At 45.5% G+C, this 12,600-nt stretch overlaps 1 protein-coding gene across 1 annotated transcript in view; it reads right to left on the bottom strand.

The window, feature by feature from the left end:
• Positions 1–12,600, bottom strand: part of LOC139406268 (anoctamin-1-like) — a 297,670-nt gene that overhangs the window by 42,814 nt on the left and 242,256 nt on the right. The window contains exon 16 of the mRNA XM_071148720.1: positions 5,996–6,070. Coding sequence (XP_071004821.1) covers positions 5,996–6,070 — 75 coding nt within the window. The remainder of the gene's footprint in view (positions 1–5,995; positions 6,071–12,600) is intronic.

Raw genomic sequence — 12,600 nt, 5'->3', positions numbered from 1 at the left:
AGAGGAATGACCCAGGGATGTGTCTACTTTGAGGACCTTAAACAGAATGTGACTGGCAGAACGGGTGTTGTATGTGGAGGATGAGGGCTGCAGTAGATATCTCAGATAGGGGGGAGTGAGGAGTACTGGGGGGAGTCTGGAGTACTTCTCCTGTCTTATCCGGTGTCCTGTGTGAATTTAAGTATGCTCTCTCTAATTCTCTCTTTCTCTCTTTCTTTCTCTCTCTCGGATGACCTGAGCCGTAGGACCATGCCTCAGGACTACCTGGCATGATGACTCCTTGCTGTCCCCAGTCCACCTGGCCGTGCTGCTGCTCCAGTTTAAACTATTCTGCCTGCGGCTATGGAATCCTGACCAGTTCACCGGACGCGCTACCTGTCCCAGACCTATTATTTGACCATGCTGGTCATTTTTGAACATTTTAACATCTTGGTCATGTTCTGTTATAATCTCCACCTGGCACAGCCAGAAGAGGGCTGGCCACCCCTCATAGCCTGGTTCCTCTCTAGGTTTCTTCCTAGGTTTTGGCCTTTCTAGGGAGTTTTTCCTAGCCAACGTGCTTCAACACCTGCATTGCTTGCTGTTTGGGGTTTTAGGCTGGGTTTCTGTACAGCACTTTGAGATGTCAGCTGATGTACGAAGGGCTATATAAATAAATTTGATTTGATTTGATTTTGATTTGAGTGAGGCTTAAGAGGGTTTAATAAATAAGCATCAACCAGTGGGTCTTGGGACGGGTACACAGAGATGACCAGTTTACAGAGGAGTATAGAGTGCAGTGATGTGTCCTATAAGGAGCATTGGTGGCAAATCTGATGGCCAAATGGTAAAGTACATCTAGCCGCTCGAGAGCACACTTACCTGCCGATCTATAAATTATGTCTCCGTAATCTAGCATGGGAAGAATGGTCAGTTGAACCAGGGTTAGTTTGGCAGCTGTTGTGAAAGAGGAGCGATTACGATTGAGGAAACCAAGTCTAGATTTAACTTAAGCCTGCAGCTTTGATATGTGCTGAGAGAAGGACAGTGCACCGTCTAGCCATACTCCCAAGTACTTGCATGAGGTGACTACGTCAAACTCTAAACCCTCAGAGGTAGTAATCACACCTGTGGGGAGAGGGGCATTCTTCTTACCAAACCACATGACCTTTGTTTTGGAGGTGTCAGAACAAGGTTAAGGGTCGAGAAACCTTGTTGGACACTAAGAAAGCTTTGTTGTAGAGCATTTAACACAGAATCCGAGGAGGGGCCAGCTGAGTATACGACTGTATCATCTGCATATAAATGGATGAGAGAGCTTCCTACTGCCTGAGCTATGTTGTTGATGTAAATTGAGAAGAGCGTGGGGCCTAGGATGGAGCCTTGGGGTACTCCCTTGGTGACAGGCAGTGGCTGAGGCAGCAGATTTTCTGACTTTATACACTGCACTCTTCGAGAGAGGTAGTTAGCAAACCAGGCCAAAGACACCTCAGAGACACCAATACTCCTTAGCCAGCCCACAAGAACGGAATGGTCTACCGTATCAAAAGCTTTGGCCAAGTCAATAAAAATAGCAGAACAACATTGATTAGAAACAAGGGCAATGATGACATCATTGAGGACCTTTAAGGTTGCAGTGACACATCCATAACCTGAGTGTAAACCAGATTGCATACCATAGAGAATACTATAGACATCAAGAAAGCCAGTCAGTTGATTATTGACACGTTTTTCCAACACGTTTGATAAACAGGGGAAAATAGAAATAAGCCTATAACAGTTAGGATCAGCTTGATCTCCCCCTTTAAATAAAGGACAAACCGTGGCTGCCTTCCAAGCAATGGGAACCTCCTCAGAAAGGAGAGACAGGTTAAACAGGTCAGAGATAGGCTTGTGATGATAGGGGCAGCAAATTTCAGGGGCTCCTCTAGCACATCAGACTCAGTGACTGCCTGCAGGGAGAAACTTTGTAGCGGGGCAGGGGAAAAAGAGAGAGATGCATCGGGGATAGTTGCATTACAAGGGGTGGGAGATGAGGAAATGTTGGCTTTGAAAGTTTAATGCTTAAAACCAGCAAATCAAATTGTTTGGGGACAGACTTGGTGGAGACAACCGATCACTGACGGTGATCCTTAAAAAAGATTGCCACTCCCACACCTTTGGAAGATCTGTCTTGCCGAAAAAGGTTATTACCAGAAAGGTTAACATCAGTATTCAAAACACTCTTCCTTAACCACGTCTCAGTAACGACCAACACATCTGGATTGGAGCTGTGAACCCACACTTTCAATTGATCCATTTTAGGTAATAAGCTTCTAGTGTTAACGTGCAGGAAACCCAGGCTTTTACAAGAGCAGAAATCAGTGATATCAGAGCACCAGTCAGAATTGGATCTAGCAACAGTAGATGGGCCAGGGTGAACATGCACATTTCCAGATATCATCAACAGTAATACAATCAAGGCACGGCATAGTACAGGGAGATCTCCGCAGTGCTGATTTATGACATCTGAATGTGCATTAGATGGCAACAAGGTCATATTGTACAGAAATTTCATCAGGTAACATGAATACAAAGCCAGCGAGAGGTGGTTAGAATAGGATGGGAGGCCAAGAGTCTGTGTAACCAATAGAGAATCAGAGTCCCGAGTGTGGGAACAAACAGTCTGTCCCACGGATTGGTGAAGAAAATTTGTAGTCAACAAAGCACCCAGGAGTCATGAGACAAAAAGAAAAACACACAAGAACATTTTAAAATTTATAAAGACATTATAAACCATATAGGGCCAGAGTTTAAAACCTGTGCTGTTTGTAACTACTTGTGATAGAAGTATAGAAGGATGGTGATATATAGAGTGATAATTATCAGTATAGATAGAATGGTAATTAGAGGAATAAAGGTAAATAGCGATGGAGTGATAGATTGAGGTATAGCAGGATAATTTGAGGTATAGAAGGATAGAGTGATTGACGTATCAAAGATAGTAATAGATAGAAGTACAAAAGGATAGAGAAGGATAGAGGTATAAAAGGATAGATTGATAGATATAGGTATTGATTGAGGTATAGAAGGATAGAGCACTAGATAGAGGTATGAAAGGAAAGAGTAATATTTAGAGGTATAGAGTGATACATACATGTATAGAGTGATGAGGTGTAAAAGGATAGATTGATAAATGTATAAAAAGAGTGATTATAAATGGAGGTATATATTCATGCTTAGAGGTATAGATGGACAGAGTGTTAGATGGAGGTATAGAAGGGTAGAGTGCTAGATGGAGGTATAGAAGGGTGGAGTGCTAGATGGAGGTATAGAAGGATAGTGTGCTAGATGGAGGTATAGAAGGATAGTGTGCTAGATGGGGGTATAGAAGGATAGTGTGCTAGTTGGGGGTATAGAAGGATAGCGTGCTAGATGGGGGTATAGAAGGATAGCGTGCCAGATGGAGGTATAGAAGGATAGAAGGACAGAGTGCTAGATGGAGGTATAGAAGGATATAGTGCTAGATGGATGTATAGAAGGATATAATGCTAGATGGAGGTATAGAAGGGTAGAGTGCTAGATAGAGGTATAGAAGGATATAGTGCTAGATGGAGGTATAGAGGGATATAATGCTAGATGGAGGTATAGAAGGATATAGTGCTAGATGGGGGTATAGAAGGATCGCGTGCTAGATGGAGGTATAGAAGGACAGAGTGCTAGATGGAGGTATAGAAGGATATAGTGCTAGATGGAGGTATAGAGGGATATAATGCTAGATGGAGGTATAGAAGGATATAGTGCCACAGAGGTATAGATGGACAGTGCTAGATAGAGGTATAGAAGGATAGCGTGATAGATGGAGGTATAGAAGGATAGTGTGCTAGATGGAGGTATAGAAGGACAGTGCTAGACAGAGGTATAGAAGGACAGTGCTAGATGGGGGTATTGAAGGACAGTGCTAGGTGGGGTTATAGAAGGATAGTGCTAGATGGGGTTATAGAAGGATATAGTGCTAGATGGAGGTATAGAAGGACAGTGCTAGATAGAGGTATAGAAGGACAGAGTGCTAGATAGAGGTATAGAGGGATAGAGTGCTAGGTAGAGGTATATAATGCAAGATACAGGTATAGAAGGATATAATTCTAGATGGAGGTATAGAGGGATATAATCTAGATAGAAGTATAGAAGGATATAATTCTAGATAGAAGTATTGAAGGATATAATTCTAGATAGCGGTATAGAAGGATATAATTCTAGATGGAGGTATGGAAGGATATCATTCTAGATGGAGGTGTAGACGGATAGAGTGGTAGATAGGAGTATAGAAGGATATAATGCTAGATAGAGGGATATAATTCTAGATGGAGGTATAGAGGGATATAATCTAGATAGAAGTATAGAAGGATATAATTCTAGATAGAAGTATTGAAGGATATAATTCTAGATAGCGGTATAGAAGGATATAATTCTAGATGGAGGTATGGAAGGATATCATTCTAGATGGAGGTATAGACAGATAGAGTGGTAGATAGGGGTATAGAAGGATATAATGCTAGATAGAGGTATAGAAGGATATAATTCTAGATAGAGGAAGAGATGCACATTGCTAGATATATGTATAGAAGGACAGAGCGATACTTAGAGGTATAGAGAGATAGAGTGGTAGATAGGGGTATAGAATGATATCATTCTAGATGGAGGTATAGAGGGATATAATTCTAGATGGAGGTATAGAAGGATATAATTCTAGATGGAGATATAGAAGGATATAATCTAGATATAGGTATAGAGGGATATAATGCTAGATGGAGGTTTAGAAGGACAGGGTGCTAGATGGAGGTATAGAAGGATATAATTCTAGATGGAGGTATAGAGGGATATAATTCTAGATGGAGGTATGGAAGGATATAATTCTAGATGGAGGTATAGAAGGATAGAGTGCTAGATAGAGGTATAGAGGGATATAATGCTAGATGGAGGTTTAGAAGGACAGGGTGCTAGATGGAGGTATAGAAGGATATAATTCTAGATGGAGGTATAGAAGGATATAGTGCTAGATGGAGGTGTAGACAGAGCGAGTGGTAGATAGGAGTATAGAAGGATATAATGCTAGATAGAGGGATATAATTCTAGATGGAGGTATGGAAGGATATAATTCTAGATGGAGGTATAGAAGGATATAATTCTAGATGGAGGTATAGAAGGATATAATTCTAGATGGAGGTATAGACGGATAGAGTGGTAGATAGGAGTATAGAAGGATATAATGCTAGATAGAGGTATAGAAGGATAGAGCGCTAAATAGAGGTGTAGAGAGATATAATGCTAGATAGAGGTATAGAAGGATATCATTCTAGATGGAGGTATAGAAGGATATCATTCTAGATGGAGGTAGAAGGTTATAATGCTAGATAGAGGTATAGAAGGATATAATTTTAGATAGAGGTATAGAAGGATATAATTCTAGATAGAGGAATAGATGCACAGTGCTAGATATAGGTATAGAAGGACAGAGCGATACTTAGAGGTATAGAGAGATAGAGTGATAAATAGAGGTATAGAGTTATACTTAGAGGTTTTGAATGATAGCGGTATAGAGGTATACAAGGATAGGGTGATATAGAGATAGATGTATAGAAGGATAGGGTGATAATTAGAGGTATAGAATGAACTTAGATGTATTGAATGATAGAGGTATAGCTGGATAGTGATAATTAGAGGTATAGAAGGATAGTGATAATTAGAGGTATAGACGGATAGTGATGATTAGAGGTATAGAAGGAGAGTGATAATTAGAGATATAGACTGGTGGCTATAATTAGAGGTATTGAAGGATAGAGTGATAGAGCTATATGGATAGAGGTATAGAAGGATAGTGATAATTAGAGGTATAGAGTGATAGCTAGTTCTAGAGCTGTGGATAGAGGTATAGAAGGATAGATTGATAGATTGATAATTGGAGGTATAGAATGATAGAAGTATAGAATGATAGTGATGGATAGGGGTAAAAAGGAAAGTGTGATAGTGACAGTACCATCATTAGAACGACGGACACGTTGATCATGTATCCTGGCAACCGATCCTCCAAGGTCAATGACTCTTGCTCCCTCTGCCAGAGGAACACAAACAAACACACAAACACACACACACACGTTTAGCAACTACTGTTGTTAATACAGCTAAATCAAAGTAACCATTATGAAAATGTTTAGATTACCATAACTACCACGGTGAATACAGCTAGATCACAGTAACCACGGTGAATACAGTTACATCACAGTAACCATGGTGAATACAGCTACATCACAGTAACCATGGTAAATACAGCTAGATCACAGTAACCATGGTTATTATAGCTAAATCACAGTAACCATTGTGAATACAGCTAGATCACAGTAACCATGGTTATTAAAGCTAAATCCCAGTAACCATGGTGAATACAGCTTCATCACAGTAATCAGGGTGAATGTTCAGAAACTGTTTTTCTTCCTGTAAGCATGGCAACACAGGAATTTTGATAGCGCACAGAAGGTTGTGGGTTCGCAGACCACTGTGTACAAGAGTAGGGACGGAAAGATCACCTTTATAGTAAAGCATTGCATGAATCTATCATTGTATTTGCAGTTTCAAGAAAAAACTGCCGTTCATAAGTATTATATGCAGGTCTTGGTTTTAATTTAACAGCCCGTCACTGACAAGGAAGAAGGCTATTTAAAGAGTGCATGGTGGGTGGAGGATTTTTTATTTATTTTATTTTTTATTTCACCTTTATTTAACCAGGTAGGCTAGTTGAGAACAAGTTCTCATTTACAACTGCAACCTGGCCAAAATAAAGCAAAAACGTGTGACAAAAACAAGAGTTACACATGGGATAAACAAACGTACAGTCAATAACACAATATCAAAATCTATATACAGTGTGTGGAAAGTTAGTAAGATTAGGGAGATAAGGCAATAAATAGGCCAGAGTGGCGAGATAATTCCAATGAAGCATTAACATCTGAATGATAGATGTGCAGATGATGATGTGCAAGTAGAGATACTGGGGTGAAAAAGAGCAAAAATAAATAACAATATGGGGATGAGGTAGTTGGATGGGCTATTTACAGACGGGCTGTGAACAGGTGCAATGATCAGTAAGCTGCACTTACAGCTGATGCTTGAAGTTAGTGAGGGAGATTTAAGTTTCCAGCTTCAGTGATTTTTGCTATTCGTTCCAGTCATTGGCAGCAGAGAACTGGAAGGAAAGGCTGCCAAAGTACGAGTTGGCATTGGGGATGACCAGTGAAATATACCTGCTGGAGCAGGTGCTACGGGTGGGTGTTGTTATGGTGACCAGTGAGCTGAGATAAGGCAGGCCTTTACCTAGCAAAGACTATAGACTATAGATGACCAGGAGGTCGCAGTGGTGGGTAGTATATGGGGCTTTGGAGACAAAATGGAAGTAACTGTGATAGCAAATTGAATGCAGTCTGAGTAGAGTGTTGGAGGCGATTTTGTAAATGACATCGCTAAAGTGAGGGATCGGAAGGATAGTCAGTTTTACGAGGGTATGTTTGGCGGCGTGAGTGAAGGAGGCTTTGTTGCGAAATAGGAAGCCGATTCTATATTTAATTTTGGACTGGAGATGCTGTGAGTCTGGAAGGAGAGTTTACAGTCTAACCAGACAACTAGGTATTTGTAGTTGTCCACATATTCTAAGTCAGAACCGTCCAGAGCAGTGATGCTAGGCAGGTGGAAGGATCGGTTGAAGAGCATTCATTTAGTTTTACTTGCAATTAAGAGCAGTTGGAGGCCATGGAAGAGTATTGTATGGCATTGAAGCTCGTCTGGAGGTTTGTTAACAGTGTCCAAAGAAGGGCCAGAAGTATACAGAATGGTATCGTCTGCGTAGAGTTGGATCAGAGAGTCAACAGCAGCAAGAGCGACATCATTGATGTATAGAGAGAAAAGAGTTTAGAATTTAGAGTTTAGAATTTAACCCTCTGGTAGTCTCTATGGAGGTGCAACAGGCCCTCCAATTTGAAACACTGAACTTTATCTGAAAAGTAGTTGGTGAACCAGGCGAGGCAGACATACTGACAGGGTTACGGTTGGACTCGCACTGTCAGGGTTAGACTCGCACTGACAGGGTTACGGTTGGACTCACACTGACAGGGTTACGGTTGGACTCACTGACAGGGTTACGGTTGGAGTCACTGACAGGGTTACGGTTGGAGTCACTGACAGGGTTACGGTTGGACTCACACTGACGGGGTTACGGTTGGAGTCACTGACAGGGTTACGGTTGGAGTCACTGACAGGGTTACGGTTGGACTCGCACTGAAAGGGTTACGGTTGGACTCACACTGACAGGGTTACGGTTGGACTCACACTGACAGGGTTACGGTTGGAGTCACTGACATGGTTAGGGTTGGACTCGCACTGACAGGGTTACGGTTGGACTCGCACTGACAGGGTTATGGTTGGACTCACACTGACAGGGTTACGGTTGGACTCACACTGACAGGGTTACGGTTGGAGTCAATGACAGGGTTACGGTTGGAGTCACTGACATGGTTACGGTTGGACTCACACTGACAGAGTTATGGTTGGACTCACACTGACATGGTTACGGTTGGACTCACACTGACAGGGTTACAGTTGGACTCGCACTGACAGGGTTACGGTTGGACTCGCACTGACAGGGTTACGGTTGGACTCGCACTGACAGGGTTACGGTTGGAGTCACTGACAGGGTTACGGTTGGACTCACACTGACAGGGTTACGGTTGGAGTCACTGACAGGGTTACGGTTGGACTCACACTGACAGGGTTACGGTTGGACTCACACTGACAGGGTTACAGTTGGAGTCACACTGACAGGGTTACGGTTGGACTCACACTGACAGGGTTACGGTTGGACTCACACTGACAGGGTTACGGTTGGACTCACACTGACAGGGTTACGGTTGGACTCGCACTGACGGGGTTATGGTTGGAGTCACTGACAGGGTTACGGTTGGAGTCACTGACAGGGTTACGGTTGGACTCACACTGACAGGGTTACGGTTGGAGTCACTGACAGGGTTACGGTTGGAGTCACTGACAGGGTTACGGTTGGACTCACACTGACAGGGTAACGGTTGGATTCACACTGACAGGGTTACGGTTGGATTCACACTGACAGGGTTACGGTTGGAGTCACTGACAGAGTTACGGTTGGAGTCACTGACAGGGTTACGGAAGGACTCACACTGACAGGGTTACGGTTGGACTCACACTGACAGGGTTACGGTTGGACTCACACTGACAGGGTTACGGTTGGACTCGCACTGACAGGGTTACGGTTGGACTAGCACTGACAGGGTTACGGTTGGACTCGCACTGACAGGGTTACGGTTGGAGTCACTGACAGGGTTACGGTTGGACTCACACTGACAGGATTACGGTTGGAGTCACTGACAGGGTTACGGTTGGACTCACACTGACAGGGTTACGGTTGGACTCACACTGACAGGGTAACGGTTGGATTCACACTGACAGGGTTACGGTTGGATTCACACTGACAGGGTTACGGTTGGAGTCACTGACAGAGTTACGGTTGGAGTCACTGACAGGGTTACGGAAGGACTCACACTGACAGGGTTACGGTTGGACTCACTGACAGGGTTACGGTTGGACTCACACTGACAGGGTTACGGTTGGACTCGCACTGACAGGGTTACGGTTGGACTAGCACTGACAGGGTTACGGTTGGACTCGCACTGACAGGGTTACGGTTGGAGTCACTGACAGGGTTACGGTTGGACTCACACTGACAGGGTTACGGTTGGAGTCACTGACAGGGTTACGGTTGGACTCACACTGACAGGGTTACGGTTGGACTCACACTGACAGGGTTACGGTTGGACTCACACTGACAGGGTTACGGTTGGAGTCGCACTGACAGGGTTACCGTTGCACTCACACTGACAGGTTACCGTTGAACTCGCACTGACTGGGTTATGGTTGGAGTCACTGACAGGGTTACGGTTGGAGTCACTGACAGGGTTACGGTTGGACTCGCACTGAAAGGGTTACGGTTGGACTCACACTGACAGGGTTACGGTTGGACTCACACTGACAGGGTTACGGTTGGAGTCACTGACATGGTTAGGGTTGGACTCGCACTGACAGGGTTACGGTTGGACTCGCACTGACAGGGTTATGGTTGGACTCACACTGACAGGGTTACGGTTGGAGTCAATGACAGGGTTACGGTTGGAGTCACTGACATGGTTACGGTTGGACTCACACTGACAGAGTTATGGTTGGACTCACACTGACATGGTTACGGTTGGACTCACACTGACAGGGTTACAGTTGGACTCGCACTGACAGGGTTACGGTTGGACTCGCACTGACAGGGTTACGGTTGGACTCGCACTGACAGGGTTACGGTTGGAGTCACTGACAGGGTTACGGTTGGACTCACACTGACAGGGTTACGGTTGGAGTCACTGACAGGGTTACGGTTGGACTCACACTGACAGGGTTACGGTTGGACTCACACTGACAGGGTTACAGTTGGAGTCACTGACAGGGTTACGGTTGGACTCACACTGACAGGGTTACGGTTGGAGTCACTGACAGGGTTACGGTTGGAGTCACTGACAGGGTTACGGTTGGACTCACACTGACAGGGTTACGGTTGGACTCACACTGACAGGGTAACGGTTGGATTCACACTGACAGGGTTACGGTTGGATTCACACTGACAGGGTTACGGTTGGAGTCACTGACAGAGTTACGGTTGGAGTCACTGACAGGGTTACGGAAGGACTCACACTGACAGGGTTACGGTTGGACTCACACTGACAGGGTTACGGTTGGACTCACACTGACAGGGTTACGGTTGGACTCACACTGACAGGGTTACGGTTGGACTCGCACTGACAGGGTTACGGTTGGACTAGCACTGACAGGGTTACGGTTGGACTCGCACTGACAGGGTTACGGTTGGAGTCACTGACAGGGTTACGGTTGGACTCACACTGACAGGATTACGGTTGGAGTCACTGACAGGGTTACGGTTGGACTCACACTGACAGGGTTACGGTTGGACTCACACTGACAGGGTAACGGTTGGATTCACACTGACAGGGTTACGGTTGGATTCACACTGACAGGGTTACGGTTGGAGTCACTGACAGAGTTACGGTTGGAGTCACTGACAGGGTTACTGAAGGACTCACACTGACAGGGTTACGGTTGGACTCACTGACAGGGTTACGGTTGGACTCACACTGACAGGGTTACGGTTGGACTCGCACTGACAGGGTTACGGTTGGACTAGCACTGACAGGGTTACGGTTGGACTCGCACTGACAGGGTTACGGTTGGAGTCACTGACAGGGTTACGGTTGGACTCACACTGACAGGGTTACGGTTGGAGTCACTGACAGGGTTACGGTTGGACTCACACTGACAGGGTTACGGTTGGACTCACACTGACAGGGTTACGGTTGGACTCACACTGACAGGGTTACGGTTGGAGTCGCACTGACAGGGTTACGGTTGCACTCACACTGACAGGTTACCGTTGGACTCGCACTGACTGGGTTATGGTTGGAGTCACTGACAGGGTTACGGTTGGAGTCACTGACAGGGTTACGGTTGGACTCACACTGACAGGGTTACGGTTGGACTCACACTGACAGGGTTACGGTTGGACTCACACTGACAGGGTTACGGTTGGACTCACACTGACAGGGTTACGGTTGGACTCGCACTGACGGGGTTATGGTTGGAATCACTGTCAGGGTTACGGTTGGAGTCACTGACAGGGTTACGGTTGGACTCACACTGACAGGGTTACGGTTGGACTCACACTGACGGGGTTACGGTTGGAGTCACTGACAGGGTTACGGTTGGAGTCACTGACAGGGTTACGGTTGGACTCGCACTGACAGGGTTATGGTTGGACTCAAACTGACAGGGTTACGGTTGGACCCGCACTGACAGGGTTACGGTTGGACTCGCACTGACAGGGTTACGGTTGGAGTCACTGACAGGGTTACGGTTGGACTCACACTGACAGGGTTACGGTTGGAGTCACTGACAGGGTTACGGTTGGACTCACACTGACAGGGTTACGATTGGACTCACACTGACAGGGTTACGGTTGGAGTCACACTGACAGGGTTACGGTTGGAGTCATACTGACAGGGTTACGGTTGGACTCACACTGAAAGGGTTACGGTTGGAGTCACACTGACAGGGTTACGGTTGGACTCACACTGACAGGGTTACGGTTGGAGTCACACTGACAGGGTTACGGTTGGACTCGCACTGACGGGGTTATGGTTGGAATCACTGACAGGGTTACGGTTGGAGTCACTGACAGGGTTACGGTTGGACTCACACTGACAGGGTTACGTTTGGACTCACACTGACGGGGTTACGGTTGGAGTCACTGACAAGGTTACGGTTGGAGTCACTGACAGGGTTACGGTTGGACTCGCACTGACAGGGTTATGGTTGGACTCAAACTGACAGGGTTACGGTTGGACCCGCACTGACAGGGTTACGGTTGGACTCGCACTGACAGGGTTACGGTTGGAGTCACTGACAGGGTTACGGTTGGACTCACACTGACAGGGTTACGGTTGGAGTCAC

Source organism: Oncorhynchus clarkii, chromosome 4, assembly GCF_045791955.1.
Source record: "Oncorhynchus clarkii lewisi isolate Uvic-CL-2024 chromosome 4, UVic_Ocla_1.0, whole genome shotgun sequence".
NCBI classification, from domain to species: Eukaryota; Metazoa; Chordata; class Actinopteri; order Salmoniformes; family Salmonidae; genus Oncorhynchus; species Oncorhynchus clarkii.
This window is presented reverse-complemented; position numbering and strand designations above follow the sequence as displayed.